At 46.0% G+C, this 23,824-nt stretch overlaps 1 protein-coding gene and 1 pseudogene across 4 annotated transcripts in view; both read right to left on the bottom strand.

Annotated features, from left to right (window-relative positions):
• Positions 1 to 23,824, bottom strand: part of CORO7 (coronin 7) — a 97,468-nt gene that overhangs the window by 11,555 nt on the left and 62,089 nt on the right. For 3 of the 4 annotated variants that reach the window (XM_085891309.1, XM_085891308.1, XM_085891306.1), the window contains exons 18-23: positions 23,417 to 23,503; positions 23,141 to 23,283; positions 20,746 to 20,850; positions 10,396 to 10,481; positions 569 to 710; positions 323 to 412 (exon numbers count right to left, since the gene is read on the bottom strand). In XM_085891309.1, the coding sequence (XP_085747435.1) occupies positions 323 to 412; positions 569 to 710; positions 10,396 to 10,481; positions 20,746 to 20,850; positions 23,141 to 23,283; positions 23,417 to 23,503 (653 nt within the window). Of the gene's footprint in view, positions 1 to 322; positions 413 to 568; positions 711 to 10,395; positions 10,482 to 20,261; positions 20,334 to 20,745; positions 20,851 to 23,140; positions 23,284 to 23,416; positions 23,504 to 23,824 lie in introns of those variants that run through there. The other variant, XM_085891310.1, reaches the window with a different exon arrangement.
• LOC147021397 (uncharacterized) lies at positions 13,116 to 16,689 on the bottom strand (annotated as a pseudogene).

The raw sequence follows: 23,824 nt of genomic DNA, 5'->3' as shown, positions 1-23,824 counted from the left end.
ATCAATAATAAAGTATCTAATATAGCATGCTGGGTATCATTAATACATACACATATTTTGAAAACCTGACGTGCTGGCTAAATTCTGACTACAGATTTTAAATCAGCGGCCCAGATTTAGCCAAGAACACCTGCATTTTCCTTAGTAGCAGATGAAAATTTATTTTTTTTTGCCCAGTGTAATCCAGCAAATGCTCTGCAGTTTCTGTATGCCTATCCCATAGGATCCGGATTGACCAACAAAGTTACAATCCCTAATGTTTGAATCAAGTCTAGTAATAAGAATCAGCCAAAAGTACTTTGTATCATATTCTTATACCCACTTTGTGAGGTTCTAAAGATGAAAATCCCAAACATTCCAGAAAGTATGGTGCCTGAGGAACAACTTCGTACACGAACACACGTGTATCCCCCTGTAAATGAGAGGAACGGCAGTTGGTATAAGGTGAGTACACACCTTCACATCATTGATCTATTTTTGTTTTTCACAAGGGAGGGGGGAAATCAGATCTCAAATCCAAACAAAAAACAGGGATACTTTCAACAGAGACATGATGCAAGCAACATACCTTCCCAGTGAGAAACACGACTCCAGTGTCTGGATCATAATGGGGGATGAGGGTCGATGGAGAAGTGACTATATTTATAGAGGCCAATGCACCTCCAGCTAAATCAGCAGCTCGGTGCAGTGACACCAGGCGTTCACCAGCACTGCAACCACAATCGCAATATGTATGTATATGTGTACACACTTAAACCTGAACAATACACTGTTCCGAGGAATGTCCCTCCAAACTTTCGACACTGAATTCTTACAATTCCTTCTGCACTTAAATGACAGCGCATCTTGATTTCTAATCAAACATCTTTGTCAATCGGAAATTATCCTAATTTTATCAAAAGCATCTTGTCCCCCACTGCCGCCCCCCCCCAACCCCACCCACCCAATCCCAGTCTTTCCCCATCTCAATTCAATTTATGAATACACAAACAATATAGGCCATAATCCAAATAGATTTCAATCAAATTATGAAGAGGAACCCTCAAGTATTCAAAGCTAGCATCAGAAGGGTAAGCTTTTAGGCACAGCATCACATTCAAAAAATGCTTTAGTTTAACATGATTTATAATTTGTAAAATAAAGGAGAGGTAAAGATAACCCTCACTTTCTCCAATAAACCCAAAATGTTCAATCATAATTCTCAGCCTTTGGTGATCCGTCAGTATATACAGTATACATGGCCAGTGGGGCATGCTTGCACACTGCAAGCAACTACTCGGGTGCATCCTATGTGCAGACATAATAAATACAAGCTTCATATATTTGATTATGTGGATTGTGAGAGATTTATATTCAAGAGCATGAGGTTACAATGATATCCAAGCCAAAAGACAAAGCAAAAAAAATGTTGCATATTCATAATTAACATAATCAAATAATGACCAAAAAAAGCCAAGTCATGTGACCCAAAATGCAATGTAATGAAGGAATATTTAAAGTGTGCTATCATTACTATGATTACGCAATACCTCACAAATGGCTCGTAATTAAAATTACTTCGGAATTTGCAATATTTAAAACATATCAATACGTATGCACATCAGAGATAAGAGACGGACAGGAATCATTTGTAAATGCTTCCTTTCTAAAGTATAAAGTCTCGTCTCCTTTGACTGTTTTAAGTCCATTTTGGTTGCATTCCGTAACCATTTAAATAACTCAAGTAAATCAAGAATTAGTGATAAGAATGAACTCAATTGAAAAGTTTACAGCGAGAGTAATTATTAATGTAAATACGGAAAAAGTTATAAAATAAGAAGCAGAAGAAGCACTGGTTACCGTCGCCAAGCAACAAGTTGTTCTAAATAGTAATAAAATGAGTTCTTAGATAAATTGAAATAAAAAAACTAGCCCAAACCTCAGCCAAAGGCTGAAGGTTATCTTGCCAAAACAAAAATAGTTATATCGTCAATGACGTCAGCAAAAGATTCTGTCGTCAAATTATAGCTATATCTGAAAAGCACTCTTCTTGGGCTTCAATTTGAGGTACGACCCGATATTGTTAGTCAAAGATTTAAAAATGACCTTCATGATCGTCAACTTCGACCTGAGGCGCTAACCATGAAGGTCAAGGCCGATCGCCACCAAAAACCAATCAGCTGAGCGCCTATTGATATACTATATATCCACCAAGTTTGGAGATGATCCGATAAAAATTCCTCAAAAGTTAAGGGTTTCGTTGATTTTGATGTTTGACCTTCTGGTGACCTTCACCTTTGACCTTGACCTTCAACATTTTGTGTGTCGAAAGCTATTGCACTCACGAGTATACATATCAAGTTTGAGAGCGATTGCACAAAAACTGTGATCTACAGAGCTAGTTGAAACTTGAAAATCAATTGTAACAAAAAAAATAAATACACAAACAAACCGATGAAAACACAGATCTTGCAAAACGCTATGCGTTTGGCAAGATAATAATAATCTTTAACAATAAACATCAGTGTCTGTCTGTCTCCTCCATAACTCGAAAACCAAGAAGCCAAGCAGCCCCAAACTTTGCATGTATATGAAGGGAACTCCAAGGGAGTGCATGAATGAAAACTGGGTGTTTGGGTGAACTTAAACACCCCTTTTGAAGATAATGAACTCAATTGAACAAAATAAGCCATACGAAGATCAATATAATGAACAAAATAAGACTTACAAAGATGAAGACAAGCCGGTAGGCGACATGGCTGCTCGCTCTAGATGGAAAGCTGGCCGACGCGACGAGCCGATATTCATGTACATGCTATCAATCAATTTAGCACAATAAATATGATTATCACAGCCCTCTTAGTTTGTGCCCAGAAACCCACCTTGTGAAATTTCAGGCATGTTTCCAAAGAGACTCCAACAAATGGCAGCCCTGGTAATTCCATTTATCTATTTGCTAAATATTTTATTTTTTATATGATGCTGCAAGACATTCTCCTTGGGCACAAAAAAAACAGGTCCCTCGGAGGTCCAGTTTCGGAGGTATTGATTTTTTTTGGACAGTCCACAATAAGTGTACGATGTACGATAAAGTATTTTAGCTGTTGCTAAGCAACGGAGGTGTGCATAGCAACCATTCGTTTTTGTGTACATGCTAGCCACATTGTACACATTTCACCCAAGTTTCATCAAAATCAGACTCTTTCTCTTAGAGATATTCGCAATTAACCGTTTCTGAAATGTTTGACATGTACTCGCCCAAAACCTATCTCATCCTACAAATATTTTTTGTTAGGGCTGCAAATTGGCATGAAGGGAGCTAGATAGATTGCGCACAGAACTCTAAGCTTCGATTTTTCGATTTTTTTTTTCGATTTTTTGACCACTTTAAAGGGCCGTTGCTCGGGCCCGGGGTCCCATATTCGAAAGCACACGATTCCCAGAAATATTGGTGCTACCTACCAAATTTCATTGGAATTGGTTGAGTGGTTTAGACCCGAGGCTTGACCAAAGTTTCGCGGACAGACAGACAGATGGAAATGTCCAGAATAAGGGTGCTCTAAGAGCAGCCAATAATGAACAAAATAAGACTTACGAAGATGGTAGAATGCCATCTTGGTCAGCCCACAAGAGTCTGAAGCCATCATTTGGTTTGGACTGCTCAACAATGCCTTGACTTGGAACAGGCTGCAACAATTTCTTTATGATAAAGTTTGGTGGAAGCACTTGCCCAGCCCAAAGTGCCTGTCGGGATTTTGGCTCAGGAGACGAGACAAGGGTAGCAAGTGAGATGAAGGTACCGTGGAACAAATAAAATAAAAGGGGAAAAATTGATTTATAATCCGAACTAAAAGCCCATCACAACACACTCCGTCTTCCCACTAGACAAAAGGTAGGGACCGAACTACACTTATATTAATGAAATAACTGACTCGGTATAACGGTATTTTGTATGCATACAGTTCAAAGAACTGTAACAATAGAACCGATCGGCGATCGCGAATCACTTGCAAAGCCAGCCGTTCCTTATCAACCGTTTTGTTGGAGTGCTTGCTCGAGTGCTTAAGTCACTTGGCGAGCGCTCTACAATATTTGCACTGTCACTGATTATATCGATCAACTTGGCCAAAATTCAGGGCCCATTTGCCTGTGTTTGGCCGTGCGGTGCCTCGGGCGGTGGTTCGCTCGATGAAAATGTTTTATTTTACACCACTTTCTCCTTTTTGTATGATCTTCTTTCATTATACATCACCATACATTGATACATGTTAAAAAATTAAACGTTTCGTTTTTAAAAGTTTCTTCAACCGTTTCGTTGGAGTAATTGCTCGAGTGCTTAGGGCACTTGAGCGACCTTTTATCAAGCTTCGAGGCGATATGGTGGCTCGGTTCTATGTGGAGACAATTCCCGAGTCAGGAAGGCAAAATAAATGAGATGATTACAATAAGAAAAAAAATGGTTTCAGTTGTTATACAAAGCAATTAATCGCCATATCACGGCAGCATAGCCGAGAGGCACGCACGATCGTTCTAAGCTGTCGAGCCTGGGTTCCAATCTCAAACCAGCTTGAAACTGTCATCTAGGTGTTTCACAGGCAGGGTGATTCATAAATGTATTTGACGTCTCTCGGAAGGATGTTAAACTGGACATCACATCTGCTGGAACTCCTTCCCCCCCCTCCCCCCTCTCCACTCCTTCCTCTCCCTCTCCTCCTTTCGCACGCCTCTGCCCCCTCCCTCTCCCCCTCTCAAACGCCTCTCCTTCTCCCCCTCTCACACGCCTCTCCTTCTCCCCCTCTCACACGCCTCTCCCTCTCCCCCTCCCCCACGCCTCTCCCTCTCAGAGACAGGATTGTGGCGACATCTTGGTGGGTGGTTACACCTCCTATTGGTCTGATCACTCTGATGGTAACCATGCCCAAGGAGTTGCTGTACCTGTGTCCAATAAGCTGACTCCAATGATAATGGAGGTAACACTGGCCAACGAGTGTATTATGAGACTAAGGAGTCGTCACTCCTTGGGTCTCATTTACCTGTGGTCTCTGTATTTGCTCTGACTGAGGCGAGTGATCTTGCTGTGAAAGACGCATTCTATGCCACGCTCGAGTCTGTGGTTGATCAGTGCCCCGTGCGAGATACTCTTCCAGCCTTGAGTTATTTCAGTGCATTGACTGGAACTGATCGGGATGGTTATGAGACATGTGTTGGTTCCCATGAGTCTGGAACTATGGCCCACAATAGCACTAAGTTCCTCGACTTGGCAAGAAGTCATGGACTTAGGGTGGCTGGTTTATGGTTTCATTGCTGGACTTGGTATTCCAATGGTGGTGGCGTGGCAAACGAGATTAACCATGTACTTGTTGATGGTCGCTGGAGGATGATCCAGAACTGCAGGGTATACGGGAGTGCTCAGTTCCTCAATATCGACCACAGGCTTGTGGTAGCAACTCTGAAGTTGCAGCTTAAATCCAGGAGAATGATACCATCCCAGCCAAGGATGGATGTTGACAAGCTCAAGGATGAGAGGGTTGCTGAGGAATTTGCAAACAGGCTGAGTGTGGATTTGAGGGGTCTGGGTGCTTTGGGGGAACCCTGAAGAGTTGTGGAGTGCCTTCAAGACCACCATCCTTGATGTTGCCGGTGGATGTCTTGGAACTCACAGTCGGGCAAAGAAGAATTTTGTCTCTCAAGGGACACTGGATACCATTGCTCAGAGTTGTCAGAGCTAGGCTTAATGGCAGAGATCAGATCAGAGCTAGGCTTAATGGCAGAGCTGAGATGTTCAGGAAGTTGAGGCATAAAACTGAAAGTGCACTGAGGGTGGACAAGGAGGCCTGTGAGCGAGGAATCTGTGAGAGGGTAGAGCATCACCTGTGGTCAAGTGATTTTTGACCTGCTTCAGTGGAATTCGCGCATTGCGTTTTCCCAAGCCCAACCCTCAGTGTACTGCAGTTGGAGCGGAGGGTGGTGGGCTCTTGACAAAGGAGTCTGAAGTGAAGGCCCGCTGGGCAAGGTACTTTGAGCGGCTGGACCAGGCTGATGCTCCAATCAATTGTGATACACCTTTGATTGTGGAAACACAGGCTGCGGGGAACTGGTTGAAATGGGGTAAAGCTCCTGAGACTTGTGGCATCCATGCTGAACTTCTCAAGGCTGGTGGAAATGCTGTACTCATGTCATTGCATGCAGTTCTCTGCTCTGCCTGGAACACAGGTTTCATCCCAACTGACTGGAAGAGGGGCCGTGTCGTCCTCTCTGGAAAGGGAAGGGTGATCGCCAGGACTGCAACAACTACCGAGGGGTGATGCTGCTCTCAATGCCGGGCAAGGTATTTACTCGGATAATTCTTGATCGGGTCGCCACCATCTGCTTGAGCACCTGTGCCTAGATCAGTCAGGCTTTACACCAAAGAGGTCAACGATTGACCACATCCTTGCCCTTCAGGTCCTCACCGAACGCAGGCAAGAGTTTCAGCAGGGGCTGCTTGCAGCCTATGTTGATCTCTGCAAAGCATTTGATTCAGTGAATCGGGATGCCCTCTGGAAGATTCTTGATCTTTGTGGGGTGCCACCAAAACTGATCAATCTGACCTCTGAACTATGCTCTGGCAATGAAAGTGCTGTGAGATGTGGTGATACCATCTCCAACTTATTTCCACTTGTTACTGGAGTTCGTCATGGGTGTGTTCTTGTCCCCACACCTTTCAGCACTTATTTGGACTGGATTCTGGGGAGTATGGCGGAGAGATCAAGTTGCGGGGCATCGTTTGGAAATGTCAAGATCTCTGACCTTGATTTCGCAGATGATGCAGTCATCTATGCGGAGACTCGAGATATCCTTTTGGGGGCCCTCTATGTGCTGAATGAAGAGTCTGAGCGACTGGGATTACAGGTTTCCTATGTCAAAACTAAGATGCAGGCTTTCAATGAAATCTTTGATGCTGCTATCTCGTCTGTACCTGTTTGTGGTGAGGATGCTGAGGTCACGGAGAGATTCACTTACCTTGGCAGTGATATTCATTATTCATGTCTCTACTGGCTGTGAGCCAGAAGTCAAAAGACGTCTGGGTCGGGCCAGGGTAGGCACGGATGCACTGGAGCATGGGGTGTGGCGCTGTTGGTACCTGTACAGGAGGCCTATAGTCCGAGTCTTCAGGTCCTTGGCGTTTCCATTCTTTTTCTATGGATGTGAGATTTGTACTCTGATCAGGGATCTGAGATGGAGACTTAAATCCTTCGGTACCAAGTCTCTTTGGAGAATCCTTGGCTATCGCTGGTTGAACTTTGTGTCCAGTGAACAGTTGCCGAGAAGGATTCAATGAGATTTGTTACTTGCATAATCCATGAACATCAGCTGCGGCTGTATGGACATGTGACTCATTTTCCTGACGCTTATTCTGCTCACCAGATTCTCTCAGCGAGGGAGCCTCGTGAGTGGAGGAGGCCAATGGGCCGACCGCGTGCCTCATGGTTGCATCAGGTTGATCAGCATCCCGAGGAGATGGGGATAGACCAGGCATCTGCCTGGGGGATGGCCAGATGGAGGCCCCTGGAGTACCGCGGAAAGTGGACGCAGTGACGCGCAGCTCCGGCGCATGCTGCCATACTTGACCTGACCTGATCTGAAAGGCAAGCTTATGCTCAAGCAGTACAGCAGGCGGGTCTGCAACTAATTGTGAAGACCAATTAAAATTTGGTCCATCGGACCAACGGGCCCACTCGTCTACTTTAAATGGACGAGGTGTGTGTGCGTGTGCATGTGTGCGTGTAGGTAAAGGCCCGGTCACACCTTGACGTTTTAGCCAGCGATGGCAACGTGTTAAAATTTATGTAAAACGCTGGCTTACGTTGAACTTTTGAAGTTTTTTTATAAAGATTCGGACGTATTCATAGCGACTTGGTCTTGTGTATAACGCATTGGTAACTACACAGAACGTTTCGTTGTGTTATAGATAACTTATACCAACGAATGCTGAACCTGTTGTCGGCCTACACAACTGATGCCCAACGATAGTCTAACTTAGGCATAGCGCGTTGCACGCATCGCCGACGATGTCGTGGCGTAGCCTATTAAAAGGCTGACGCACAACGATTCAAATCATAACTGCCGTAGAAATGGAAGGGTCAAAATCGCGGTCACACCTTGGCGATCTTGCCAGCGTATGCCGACGTAACAAAAAGTGTGTCTAAAACGTTGGGGCACGTCGAATACGGTATGGGTAAGTTTGGTATGCGTGAGTAGAACGCTAAATACGCTATCATAAGTCGTAGTAAGTAGAGTACGTCAAGAAATTTTGAACATGTTCAAAATTTTACGACGTACTCGGCGTATGACACACGTTCGCATGCGATGAGGATAAGTTTTACACACGATATGTGGACGCTTACACACGTCCACAAAGGCTACTTATAAGCTACTCATAAGTCGAAACACGTCGCGGTAATGTCTTTTTTACGCAAAACTTATTTCTAACTTATGTTTGACGTGCTTTGAACCAATTCTTTACGTAGTCCCAACACACATCGACGTATGTAGACGTATTCCAATGACGTCTTCCGGTCGACAAAAAAAAATAAATGAACGTGTTTCTAGCTTACAACTGCCATATAAAGACGTGTTCCCAGCGGTTTTGGGAATTGGTATATTAAAATGATGTTCATTAAAGGGGAACCCAACAGTGTTTGAGTCCTTTTTGAGTCGATGTCCATGTCAGCAGTAACAGTATCAGTATCAGTATTACTATTAGTATTAGTATTAGTCGTAGTTTGTTCATGTTGGCAGTAGTAGGTGAGTGTGAGGGGGAGGGTGTGGGTTATGATGGATCGTCCTTGCGTCCGCGCGTGTCCACGGGAAGGTTCATAGGCTGCCACTCAACGATTTAAATGGCTGCATCTCCACTATTGAAAGTAGACGCTTGCGCTCAACAATTGGATTTTTTTTTACACTTAACGACTTTTAAACGGTACCACTCAGCTAGTTTCATTGTTTACAATGAACGATTTAAATTGCTGTCACTCGCCTTTGTTTTTTTTTTTGTTTTTTTTTTGACGCTGGGGTTTGGAAATTTGAAGCGTTTCTTCTGAACGTGTTAAAACGCTCAAACTCGACTATTTTAAATAGACGCTGCCGATGGACAATTGGAATCATAGCCAAGCTAGACATCGAAGTGTGAACATCCTCGTCATGCCGAAGAAAAGTTTGAAGAATGCTGCAAATAAGTGTCCTGGCCGTGGCCGTGGACGCTGACGCAAGGACGATCCATTATACCGACGTCTTTCAGCCTATGAGTAACTTAAAAGTAACGTCTGTCGACGTGTGGCAACGATCGCGTAACGTGCCAACAACACGTTAATCATAGGTAGGAAATAAGCTTCGGGTACGCTAAGCATTACCTCGGCGTGTCTCAACTTATGATTAACTTACAAGTAGCATGTGTTGACATCTGTCAACGATCGCAGACCGTGCCTACAACTTGTGGCCAGCGTAGCGGAACGTGTGAGTCATACGCCGGCATACGTCGTGAAATTTCAAGCATGAAAAAAATTTGAGGACAACCGAAAAGTACAACGTTTAAAGCCAACGTACAACGACGTATGGCAACGTACTACGACGTATGCCAGCGTGCTCTCAATGTTATCAAAACTTACCCATAACGTATTCAACGTGTGCCAGCGTTTTTGAAAAAAAATTCAAAAATCGGCATACGTTGGCTAAAACGTCAAGGTGTGACCGGGCCTTTAGGCACGTTTTTTGAGTTCTATGTGACACACCGACATGATCGTCATGATCTCCTGAGTTGATAAAGCTAATTAACTACAAGTAATCTGGAAGAATTTCCATGTTATAAATTCACACCATATGAAGGTGTATAGAGCAGTTGAATAGGTTCTTCCATGGCATGGCATTCTCATTACAAAATAAATAACAAAAAAAGAATAACAACATTTTAACAAAGCATATATGAAATAATACGAACAATAATAATCGAAGCATCATTTTGCAAGAATAATAACGAATGCAGAATCCTCTCCCCTCCCCCCACCCTCCGAGCCGAAGCACATCTGGGCTTGGTGAAAAGTAAGCTAATGCTCAAGCAGTACAGTCGGCAGGTATGCCACAAGAAGGCCTTGTGGACCAATGAAAATTTGGTGCAATGGACCAACAGGCCAACTAGTTTGAATAAATCAATGTTGTTAAACTCATTTTACTCTTTTCTTTAAGCATCAGGTGCATACAATTACAACTCAAGACATTCCTTACATTACCACCGATTTTGGAGCTCTTTCAACCAGCGCAAGAATAAAAGGCTTCCTTTTATATTTTTCTTTCTCTCGTGGTATTTTTACCACAGGCTTCTGCGAGTTCTTAATAAAACAAGCAAACATTTTGTTTCACAGGTGAGGAACCATACATCACCTGTCAAAGCCTGAGACGAGCAGGCATTCCCCATCACAGACCCACACAACTCGAGCTCCTCTGGTCCCCGGGGGGCCACTTCCTTCCTGCAAGATCAAAATCAGAGAAACTAACTTCATTGTGAGTTATAAAGAAAGAACAAAGCAAAGAAAAGAAAAAAATTGTTGAAGAAAGGAAAAAAGTGGTTCAATATGTGAAACAACTATTCCAAAGAAAATCTACCTGTGGTGGCAATTTAAAGCTATTCTCGTGGCAGCCTTGTTGATTTCATTGTCCTTATCAACAGAAAACAATTTTCCTCAACTCTGCAACAATAAAATCGATGTACAAAACCAGTTGATATGTTTAATAAGGTTTTGGTATGGCTGAGAAGGCTGCTCATTCGAATTGAAGTTGAACTAATAGTTTAAACAATTAATAGGAGAATGCACCTTGAAGGGCACTCGGTGGAGTGGCATACCTCCACCAGGTTGAACAGTTTAGATTTTGGTTCAGGTCCGGATCCACATCTGGCCTATTAGTGGGTTCAAAAACGTAATTGGCTTGTTCTTGTCACTTACCAAACTCATCCACCTAGTTTTGTCAACTTTTTGAGATATCATGTTATATTGTTGCGGGCCGGGTATCGGCCGCGACCACGACCACGAGATGGAGCTGCAAGTCGGCCCGACAAATCGCCCGGAATAAGTCCGGAGCCAACAGGTCCTCTATCGGACCGAAGTTCGCCAATGGATAGACCACGTGGGGTAGGGTCGATTGCCAATTTCAATTTACCTAAATACCCACGTGGTCCAACTGCCAGGGAAATTCACCGTCGGCCGACTTTGTCCGAATCGAGTCGCGATTGCCGACTCGGATCCGGCGTAACCGAGCGGAATTACCAAAGTTGCGCCGGACCAAACGACAATTTACGGGTCCGAACTGCCGTACAAATTCTCAATCAGGCGTCATGTCGAACCAATGAAAGAAACACAAAAATGAGCTGACACATTTAACACTCGGGGTATTTATTCAACAATAATGGGGGGGGGGGAATTAGGGGAGCACGTAAGAGGCAGAATTAAACCGAATATCAGACAATGCACGTATGTACAGGCAAAAGCACTCAACAGTTTACTACTTAGAGGACGGGCCCACAGGCGCGCACGCACGCACGCACACACAAGAAGTGGTGGCTGACGCCTTTATTTCGGCCTTCAGCTCGGAGGATAGTGGAGCTGAAGACCAGGGTCTAACTTGGACCTGTCTGCCTCGTGCGGTCTTCAGGATGACTCGGTTCGGTGCCCGTCCCGGCCACCAAAACCTCGACTCCATTCTCTCCGGCGACGAAACGCAACCCTTCCAGTTCCGGCGGCGGATGGTCCCTCTCAAGCTCAATCCTCAGAAGGAGGAGGAGGAGGAAGAAGATGTTCCAGACAGCAGTGGCAAGACCAGTCCAGGCCTTCAGAGATGAGCGCTCCAACCCGATGAGCGCTCTAGCAAGATTAGCGCTCCTTCCTCGCTTCTCACTGGCTGGCTTAGATCTCTCGCTTGCCTCTTGCTTGCTGGCTCCTCTCTCCTTTCGCTTCTCCTCCCTTCGCTTCTCTTCGGCTTTCTATTTATGCGCTCGGCGCGCTCGACCCCTCCCCCTCCTCAGCGCGCGGAGAATCCCGGGGCAGGAGATGATCGTTCTCAGCTTGCAGCATCGTTCTAACCGTCATTCTTGTTTACGCTGCAAGAATCTCGGGGAGGGAGATGATCGTTCTCAGCTTGCAGCATCGTTCTTACCGTCATTCTTGTTCACACTGCAAGAATCTCGGGGGGGGGGAGCGGGGAGGGGGGGAAGGTCGTTGTTCTTCCCTGCAGAATCCCGATAAAGCTCCTAAGTATTAAAATAAATCACAGCGCATTTACATTGATTCACCCACTAGACAAGGCAAGGAAGCTATCTCTTAAACACATACTTACCGATATAACTGAGCGAGAGGAACCTGAATGTTGTGTGCGATAGTTTTCCAAATCCGCAACAATATATCGTTTTTGGCCCCATTTCTCAATGGTGAAGAATCACTTGGGAATTTAAATTTAAATTCTCGTATCCGGATCCAGATTCGGATCTTCACAAAAATGAAATCAATTCGTCCTTGTCACATACCCAACCTGTTCGCCAAGTTTCGTCTGAATCCGTTCACAACTTTTTGAGATATCTTGCTATGTATAGTTTTTAGTCAAATCTCTTAATGGTGAAGAATAATTTCGAAAATTCTCGAATCCAGATCTTCACCAAAATCGAATCAATTTGTCTGTCACACAACCAACCTGTCCACCACATTTTGTCCGAATCCGTCCACAACCTTTTGAGATATCCTACTCACAGAAAAACAAACAAGAAAAAGACGTGCAGAGCACGGTACTTGTAAAATCCACCCCCCCCCTCACCAATGGTTGCCACGGATACATCAAATTGTTCATTCCATTAAGATTAAAGTTGAAAATCTTAATCAAAGCTCAGGTCAATCGGATGAAAATCGATTATTTTTCAGATTGAAATTGATTTTAGAAGTTTGACCTCGAGTTGACCTTTGACCTCTTGACCTCAAAAATAGTTGCTTTCCCAATTCAGTGATGGACAATGCAAATCCTGTTCAACTTAATGGGATGTAAATTGATGATTTTGCAGTTGAAAATTGATGATTTTAGAAGTTTGACCTTTTGATCTCAAAAATAGTTGGTTTCCCAATTCAGTGATGCACTATGAAATTGCTGTTTAATTTCCAAGTCAATCGGATGAAGAATGACGATTTTAGAAATATGACCTCAAAATGACCTTTGACCTTAAAATCAATATGCTTCTCAGTTGAGACTACCTCGACAACTTGGTGCACTATCATGACGATCGGTTTAGAATTGTGACCTGTCGGCGTTTGACAAACAGACAGACAGACAGAACAAGCCGGTAGGCGGACATGGGTAGTCGATCAAGTCGAATTTAGTCGTTTTTCAGCCGTTATTAGCCAACAAAAGCGTCCATAGCAACGGTTCTTTCTCACACATAACTAGGACATACAATGAACCTACCATACCAGTTTCATGTATGTTGTCGCAATCCCGCCGGTTTAATATCTTCCAGCACGGAATACTGACGTTATGTCCGAGCTTCAAGCAGTCCACGTGTGGACAAAGAGAACAACAAACACACCACTGTTTGAAATCGCTTTGAAACACACCACAAAACACATTGGCTCAATCTCAAAAATGGCTGGTAACAGAATGGATTACACAGCACAAAAAACCTGCCAGAACTCTTGGCAACAATAGAGTTCCAAAAACAGGTTGTACAACTCACAGCTCCGCTCGACGATAGCCGGGAATAACGATAACACTCTTCCGGATTTAACTCATTCCTTTTAGACGGAGCTATCAACGATCAGCGCGACAGTGCTGTCGAGAGTCTTGAAAATCACTTGAAAAATCACTTTTAAAACATGCGATTTTGAGCGCTCGATATATTTTTCCACTCGCGATCTTAGAGCCACGTCTGTTGCCAGCAATGGCGCCCCAGATCTGACGCGGCCCACCCACCACGTACCGACTAGCCAACCAATCCCTGGGAGCCTGAAAAAGGTCACGTGACGTTGTGGGCGGGACACTAAATTTGGTGAGAACAAGATTTTTCTCACAGTCCTCCCCACCGAAAGTAAAACCTGTCGGATAGACGGCGTTTTGGAACCAGTTATTGTACTAGTTGCAAATCACAGGGCAATATGATGGCGGTGATAGTTAACATTCTTGCACAAGAGCAATGTTCATCCACAACACAATATTAAACACACGACACCACATTAATATCTACCCCACCATATTTACCCATCGCCCGCACCACAATTGAGAGACAAAGGGAACCAAACTCAAGTTGGGAAAAGCGTTTACAGGAGGGAAAACGGACCAAGGAGCAAGGCTCCTTCGGGAGGAACAAAGGGCTTAAATTAACTTTGGGCTCCTTGTCTACTAGATGGCGACTAAGGAGGTCAGCTAGTCTGTTCTCCACTCCTTTCACGTGTTTGACAGTGAGGTCGTATTCTGAGAGGAGAAGCACCCAGCGCAGAATACACTGGTTGGAGGTTTTGGCTTGGCTGAGCCAACCGAGCGGGTGGTGGTCCCTGTAGATGGTGATGGGTCCATGGCCAATATAGACAGCGAATGCCTGGATTGCCACGATGATAGCGATCCTAGGCCTTGGTTAAGACCCGAGGAAATAGTGTCATGGGCCAATTGCATGACTGACTGACGATGCCTCCCGGGTACGACAACTCGGTGTCGTACCGTCCACGTCTGGGTGGAGGACATGTTCTTGGGGGAATATTTATGCATCAGCACACCTGCACCATTCACATAGTAGCCTGTTCGTCCAGGCTCGGAGTCTTCTCCCATTTCCCAGAGGGTGGCAAGGGTGGGATCGAAGTGCTGATCTTCCACTAGATTGGTTACCGCAGACAAGGTGGGAGTGACCTCAGGCACAGAACTGGGGTTGTTAACCACCTCGGAGGACTGATCCTCCACACCGGATTCGCCAAGCGGCGAACAAGTAGCTGGGGTCCCGGTGTCACAGATGGGAACGGTCCCTGAGGATCCCGGCTCCTGAGGTTGGCCTGACTGGAGGCTCGGGTGGACTTCAGTCGAAGCAACGTCACCGTCGGAGGCTGGAGTCGAGGCGCAAGGCTCCTCGGGCCAGAGTGAAGATATGTCTGACTCCGTCACTCTCTCCACCTGTTTGCTCTGGGATCTAGTGACCACCCCATAGGTCAGAGTCAATAACTCCTCCCTGGCCATTGCATCATTGCCAATCAGCAAGGATACCCCCGGTACCAGGTAGTAGGGTACCACCGCACAGGTCATCGGACCCTTAAAAATGTCACTCCGGACCTCAATGAGAGCAAGGGGATACCAGCCAGGAACCTGGTTAATGCCCCGAAGGACGATATACTCGCCGGTATAATGCATCTGAGAGGCCGGAACTACCCCCGCCTGGAGAACACACAGCGTCGCCCCAGTATCCCGAAGGTATTGGGCCTCAAACTTCACTACCGAATCAGGGCCACCCACTAAGGCTGTCCCTGAATAATCCTGATGCAGAGGATGAATGGTATTAGCCTCGGTGGCAGTGACCTCTGACACCGATGGCACCGTCATGCACGAGGGCCCAGTTGATGACCTCCACTGATCTCCCTCTGATGTAACAACCGGATTGCCTCGATCGGCTGGACTAGCTGGGTTAGAGAAACAGCGGTCTCCAACGTGCCCCACGCGTTTGCAGAAATCGCACCAGGGCCGTGCCCTGGCCTGCAGCTCGCGACCGCCACCAGTGGAGGGCATCGGGAACCCTTCCCTTCGATCCAGCCGCCGGGCAGACAAGGGGCGGTCTTGATCGCAGAATCCTCCGTCTTACGACACGACTGCGTGGCTTGCAACATTTTGCACGCCAAAACATGTTGATCAATAAGCTTGACACAGTCTGACAAGGAAACAGTGTCTTTATCGACAAGAAACAACGCTAAGTCCTGCGGAAGCTGTTGATCGATACGGTAACGCACCAGGAGTTCCGCAACCGCTGGAGGCAACTCAACGCTGCTCCTCTCGAACCATCTCTGCAGCTGTTCCAACAAGACCCGCGAATGTTCCTCATAGGTTTGACTGGACTGACGAGTCCAACTGAAAAAAATTACGCCTATAAATACATGCAGACACCGCATAGGCGTTCAAAATCTCGGCCTTCAACTTCCGGTATTCGTTTACGTCCTCGGTTGCCATCCTCGCATATACCTCCCTTGCCTTTTCAGAGAGATGGCTAACAACATGGCCGACCCACAAGCTCTCATCGATATCACCGGAAGTCAACAACTTCTCCACCATCTCTAGATACGTTTTTGGCCTCGTGTCTCCCGTCCAGTCCGGCAAATGAACATGAACAATTTCCAGGACTGGTGCAGCAGACACATCTGCCCGCTGTCGTTCAGTCAACATTCGCCACTCATGTTCTCTGACACGTTCAGCCTCTGCCGCGGAATGCTCTCCGACGCGTTCAGCCTCTGCCGCGTCATGCTCCCAGAGTCGCTCAGCCTCTGCCCTGTCACTCTCCATGTTATACATGTCGAGTTGTTGAACCGGGGTCAGCCCGGACCAGAAGGTCGAACGCATGCATTTAGTCATGATGGGATCGCTCCCTAACATATCGGGTTCAGTGACCGGGTCAAGGCTGATTGCGTCGCTCACATCGACACCCACGTGACTGTCAACATGATCAGGTTGATCTCTCATATCACTTCTCCAGCCGACATGGTTTGGCTACGAGTTATCATACGACAAGGGCACAAAACACCAAGTATAAAAGGAGGCTGGGTCAAAATATTTCAGCAATATCTTTCACCACATGGGACAGGGCAATTCACACAGGGGAGGCAAACAATATTGGGGTGATACACGTAATTCGCACACAACGCTCTGTTGGGGAAATACGACACGAAATACCCAATAACACCACCGCACATCAAATTGCCAATGAGAAAATGCAACGTACAAATAACTCACGTTTTTTTTTATTGTTGGCCGATGACCAGCGTAAACACAAGATAGCGTCCTATGGTGAGAAAATCCCTCCAAGAAGGCGTCCGCTGGTGAGAAGGTTCCTCCAAGATGGCGTCCGCTGGTGAGAAGGTTCCTCCAAGATGGCGTCCGCTGGTGAGAAGGTTCCTCCAAGATGGCGTCCGCTGGTGAGAAGGTTCCTCCAAGATGGCGTCCGCTGGTGAGAAGGTTCCTCCAAGATGGCGTCCGCTGGTGAGAAGGTTCCTCCAAGATGGCGTCCGCTGGTGAGAAGGTTCCTCCAAGATGGCGTCCGCTGGCGAGAAGGTTCCTCCAAGATGGCGTCCGCTGGCGAGAAGGTTCCTCCAAGATGGCGTCCGCTGGCGAGAAGGCTCCTCCAAGATGGCGTCTGCTGGTGAGAAGGCTCCTCCAAGATGGCATCCGCTGGTGAGAAGGTTCCTCCAAGATGGCGTCCGCTGGTGAGAAGGTTCCTCCAAGATGGCGTCCGCTGGTGAGAAGGTTCCTCCAAGATGGCGTCCGCTGGTGAGGGAACGATGATCAGATGAAGGAAGATGGCGGCCCACTGTGTAATTTGTCTCAGTTCGAATGTCTCTTACTTGAATGAATCCTGGACGAGCCACCCATTTGTCGCAATCCCGCCAGTTTAATATCTTCCAGCACGGAATACTGACGTTATGTCCGAGCTTCAAGCAGTCGACGTGTGGACAAAGAACAACAAAACACACCACTGCGTTTCAAATCGGCCTCCAGGGGTAGGCATGATATTTTATTGGCTCAATCTCAAAAATGGTTGGTAACAGAATGGATTACACAGCACAAAAAAGCTGCCAGAACTCTTGGCAACAATAGAGTTCCAAAAACAGGTTGTACAACTCACAGCTCCGCTCGACGATAGCCGGGAATAACGATAACACTCTTCCGGATTTAACTCATTCCTTTGAGACGAAGCTATCAATGATCAGCGTGACAGTGCTGTCGTGAGTCTTGAAAATCACTTGAAAAATCGCTTTTAAAACATGCGATTTTGAGCGCTCGATATATTTTTCCGCTCGCGATCTTAGAGCCACGTCTGTTGCCAGCAATGGCGGCCCAGCTCTGACGCGGCCCACCCACCATGTGCCGACTCGCCAACCAATCCCTGGGAGCCTGAAAAAGATCACGTGACGTTGTGGGCAGGACACTAAATTTGGTGAGAACATGGTTTTTCTCACAATGTCTGACGACTCATAGTCTCTGAGATATAACGAACTTCGTTTTTTAATTTTTTTTCGACCAGGGTTCATTCAAAGTCTATCTTCTCCGACAGTTTTCATGGGAGTGGGCTGAACTTTTTTTGTCAAGGAGGCTGAAAGTGTTGCCCACAAACGATCATAGTTTGATTTTCGATATTTTTATTTTTTTTTGAAAATTTCAAAGGCCCATTGCGAGGCAACCAAGGGGTCCATAGCAACGGTTCTCAAACGCGCACAACTAGGTCATGGTATGAACCTACCACCAGAGTTTCATCAAAATCGGCCTACGATTAACGGAGTACTGGCCTGGACAGACAAACAGACAGACAGACATAACGACGGAAAACCTGACAATAAGGGTAGATAGATCGACTACCAAATAACAAAAATCGACTGGTCAATATTTTGCAAGTAAGAAACAGATATGGGTGAAAACATAACCTCCGTCCACCTGAGGTGATGAAAATAATAAAACAATATGCAGGTACATCATAAAAAAGGTAAATGAAATAAATACAAAAAAAATTGTAACTTCAACACGTTACAGAAATGGAAGGATTTATTTTGAGTGGAATATTTGTCTAATATTCAACTTTCAATGCTTAAACAAAGTTATTGAAATGACCGCCCCTCTATTCTATAGATTTTATTAAAAACAGCAACATGTTTCGCATCACTTCCTGAAGGGTGTCTTGTATAACTCCCAAGATAATCTGAATAACTGCATCTTTCAAATCAGCAATTGTGGTTGGTTTCAACTGAAGCACTCTTTCAGTAATCCCAATTAAAAAAAAAAAATCCAGGTGACAAGTCAGGAGGCCACGGGAAGTCAGTTGTGTGACCGATTAGTTGATTGGGAAACATTTACTTAAACCAAACCATTTGAGGTGTGGGATGTGGCTCCATCTTGTTTAAACCACAGATTTACATTATTTCTCACCCTGTTCCATAGGCAAGTATTCAGCATGGGAAGATAATGATCTTATGTTGACCACAGTTATTGCCATTTCGATATTAGGGTCTTTTAAAAATGAGGGACCGTAGCCTCGTGACGAACTAGTCTCTTGGGCTCAGACTTGTTCCTCATCAATGATTTTTCTGATTCCCTGGAAAACCCTGCCCATCTCTTTGCTGATTATTCCATCACACTCTCCCTTTTGGGCTGGCAGCCATACCTCACTCATTGCCCTTCCTGTGATGTTGTGGAAAGCAAGGTCCTCAAAATCATTGGGATTTGCCACACTGAGGATGAGTGTCTAGGCCTGTTACTCTCACGTGACAGACAGGTTGGTGGCACCTCTATTTAACCACCTCCTGCTTAGTTTTGCACCCCCTGTCCCTCCCAGGTTTCTGCAGGGTGCACAGTCTACCAGTAACCCTCATATCTTGTTAAACTCCCAAAATCCAGGCTCACTGCTCATATCCACTCATTTGTTCTTCTTTTCTCTCACCTGTGGAACCAACTTCCCCAGTCTGTTCAGTCCCATTCTTCCCTCCAGGGTTTCAAGACAGCCATTCACCACTACCTCAGCTCCCATTCTTCCCCAATCGATACGCATATTTCGACCCCCAAATAACCCCATTTCTAAGCATTCCTTTTTTTCCAAGTTATTGTGATTTTCTCCCCTTTCCCTCACCTTTTTTTGTTTGTTAGTTCTTTCAGTTGGTTTGTTCCTTTTCAGTTTCATCCCGACTTTCCTCTTTTTCCTGTGTTTCATTCAGCTTGTGTGCAGCTTGTTCACCCCAATATGTCCTTTTCCCCCTCCCCTTGATCTCACTCTCAGCTCTACTCTGTTATTGAGGTTTCCCCTCTTTCAATAATGTTCTCGCTCTTCCACAAGCCTCAATTATGCATACAATGATGAAATCAAATAAAACAGTGGCCAAAGATTGCATACTAATGCACACAATGAAGGTGTTAAACAATGATACAGTGCATCATACCACCTATGACTACCTCAAATATTTTTTTCGACAAAAACAACTAGTGCGTTATCAACCTAAAGTTCTGTCATTTAAATATCTTGGCAGAAGACCGAGTCTGAGTCTATTTCTCACCAAAGACAGCAGGTTTGAAGCCTTGTCAGCCTTTACTCCTCCTTAAGACCTTGCTCCACCTTCCTTTTCTTCCTGCCACACATGCCCAGTCCCTTCATGTTGCCAGCGGTCTTCCGCAAAACTTTATTCTCACATCCATTTCTTCAACCACCTTTTTTCCATTTAGTGGAAAGAATTCACCGACCCTCATATCCAAGCTTGTCTGCCTGCCAGTTCCTTTTCACACAATGCCTACATCTGTGCATCGTTTTCTGCCTGTTTGTCTACACATGTCAGTCTGTTGACCATTCACCCCCTTTCATGAGCCTTCACATTGGTATAAAAATGAATCCTATACATGTCAACGCTTTGGTCATTCATGCTTCAATAAAATTACATTCCAAATAGTTATTCACATTACACAAACAAAACGGAGCCAAACTTGATAAAGTTTTATAGAATATGCAAAACAAGTACGAGCTGCATTTTTTAAGTCCCCTCCTACCTGGCAGGGTTGTGTGCTTGAGCGTGGGTCATAGATTCTCAATCTGCCATCCTTACATGCTGTGGCAAGTTGCTGTCCATTTGGACTCCAGGCAAGAGAGAAGATCTACAACATGAAAAAAATGTCACCACATATTTGGCAAAAATCACGAATCAAAAACACGCACGCGCGCGCACGCACGCACGCACGCACACACACTCCGAGGGTGGCAGCTTTGGTGAGGCCGAGGACCGCACATGTGGTGTCCAGCGTCACGCTAATATTTATGCATTTGAGACACAGCATGGGCTTGTAGTTTGTTGGGTTATGCTGACCCCATCATGCTGAGAACAAAGGCCCAAGCTTTGGCGACTTCCTTTTTGCCAGGTTCCAGTTGCATGGGACCAAGTCAAGTGGGATTGAGGATCACGCCAAGGATGGCAGCTTTGGTGAGGCTGCGGGCCATGCAAAAGGAGCTTGGAGTTGTGCCAATCGACATGCATTTTGGACGTGGCCTGGAAACTTTGCTGTTGCCTTGCTTTGCCTTGAGGCTTATGAGGTTTTGTCAACTCTATTCTGACAAGGAAGGATGAGACCTAGAAAGGATGATACTGAGACCGGGTATACACGGGTGTACCCCAGAGGTCACACAGGGGGTCCGCGGATCTATAATGTTGCCACTTTGGGTAAGCTAAAACAGAGCATGGCTAAAGAGACGGCTTTGGTCCACGAGTCCTGGTTCTTTCCTGGGGTGAAGATAGATGCTTCAATCTTAGAAACTCACGAGTGGAGATGACTGATGCAGCCGTGCTGCGCGCTGCTGGCCCGGGACGAATCCGCGCTGCTCGCTGCTGGCCCGGGACGAATCCGCGCTGCTCGCTGCTGGCCCGGGACGAAGCCGCGCTGCTCGGTGCTGGCACCGGGTCGAAGCCGCGCCGGGCGGTGCTGGCACCGGGTCGAAGCCGCGCCGGGCGGTGCTGGCACCGGGTCGAAGCCGCGCCGGGCGGTGCTGGCACCGGGTCGAAGCCGCGCCGGGCGGTGCTGGCACCGGGTCGAAGCCGCGCCGGGCGGTGCTGGCACCGGGTCGAAGCCGCGCCGGGCGGTGCTGGCACCGGGTCGAAGCCGCGCCGGGCGGTGCTGGCACCGGGTCGAAGCCGCGCCGGGCGGTGCTGGCACCGGGTCGAAGCCGCGCCGGGCGGTGCTGGCACCGGGTCGAAGCCGTACCTTGCGGTGCTGGCCCCGGTCGAAGCCGTGCCTGGCGGTGCTCGACAAAAACAATCATGGGGCCAAGGTCGTTTGTGTAACAGTTCTATCCTGACGTGCATAATCTTTTCTCTCCATCTCGAAGAACCCCAAATCGTCTTCTGATGATGCACAAAAACCTTCAACAGCTTTCACTGTCGAACCTCAATCCCAAGTGGACGGCGTACTGATTCGCATATCACACCATTCCTCTGAAGCTTTCATCATCACAAACGCTGCACCTCTCTCAACATTGCACCAACACTCCACTCTATTCCCTTTTTTCCCTATCCTCCAATTTGGGACCAACACAGGCCCACCTGTCTGCATAAGGTGAGTCAAGGGCTGACCAACTCCCCATTCTTTCACCATCTTTTCTTCCTCTGTACTTTTCCAGATGAGCGATGGCACGCCAGTCTTGTATTCTGTCAATAATAAGATTCTCTGAGTTGCTTTTATCTGAGGTGCTTTCAGGGTAAATACTTTTCTCTGGTGTGTGTGCCTTGCGATTATTGCTCTTGCGAAACCGTCCCTTGTGATTGTTGTGCTTGATAATACGTGCTTTTTTGGTGAACAGTTTTCCAATCTTCTGGTTGTCCCTTCCTTCATTGGTTCGGCATAATGTGTGCATAAATAGACAGGATGTTGTACCCCAGATTCGCTCAATGAGAACAGCCAACGTTCACCTAACTGTTTCATTCGGCCGTACACGAGACGAGGTGGAAGTTGAGAGCACAGTTCCCCAGGAAAGGTAACGTGACAATAGGTGCAAGAATCCGGCTTTAACTAGTTCTCCCAACCGGAGTCCACAGTTGCTCAGCAACTTGTTGGACCGCAGAGTTACTTGTGGCTTTCGGCTTCAGAGTCGAATGTTGAATGGCGGATCCGAGTGAACCCCTCGTTTACCAGATTGCCATCACTCCAAAACCCATAACCATATTATACACATTATAGACACACATATTATGCACATTATATTGCATGCATGCACACCCACACATGGAGCTAAATACTTTGAGACCTGGGAAGGCTTCATTCCACCATCTAAAACCCACACATGGATAGAATGATTGATTGACACACACACACACACACACACACACACACACACACACACACACACACACACACACACACACACACACACACACACACACACACACACATCCTGAACCTGTTCGGTGTGACCCTCGAGGCGAATGGCCTCTTTCCGAGACTGCACATCCCAAATCCGTACGCTGTGATCATATGAACTCGATGCCAGCACATCGGAAGCGAGAGGGTGGAACTTGATGCTGTAGATTTTCTCTGTATGTCCTGCCATAACAACTGACTTGTCATTATATGCCAAATGGTCCTACACTTGTACAAGTCCTCAAAAGTCCACAAGCAGCAAATACAACTTGTACAAGTCCACAAGCAACAAATAGATATGCATGTGCAGACGCACCGGTAAGAATCATCTCGGGCTCTGTTAGAGTGACGGTCAAACCCTCAGATGGAATGTGCCACAAACGAATTTTTGCATCCTCCCCCGCTGATGGAACATGAAAATATACTCACAGCGTTTTAACACAAAGCAATCAAAACAGAAATTACACTTCCTGATCCATATTTAAAGGCAACTGAAAGTTTTTCAGCACATTTGTTGTTGATAGTTCTTGGCATCACAGTTGCCAATATTTAATGCTCAAAAGATCAACCAAAAACAAAACAAAACAAAAACTTTTATAAGATAATTCCTCATGTTGGCAAATCCACCCAGCACTGCTTTTTGGAGCACAATGCGAACATCTCGAAAATTATTGAAAGCAAGTCTATGAATCATTAATGTATATTCACGTTTAAATCAATACTC

The sequence above is a fragment of the Eptatretus burgeri genome, chromosome 8, assembly GCF_056783735.1.
Source record: "Eptatretus burgeri isolate ZD-2024b chromosome 8, Ebu_testis_v1, whole genome shotgun sequence".
NCBI lineage: Eukaryota > Metazoa > Chordata > Myxini > Myxiniformes > Myxinidae > Eptatretus > Eptatretus burgeri.
Note: the sequence above shows the minus strand (reverse complement) of the source record. Positions and strands in the feature narration are given on the sequence as shown.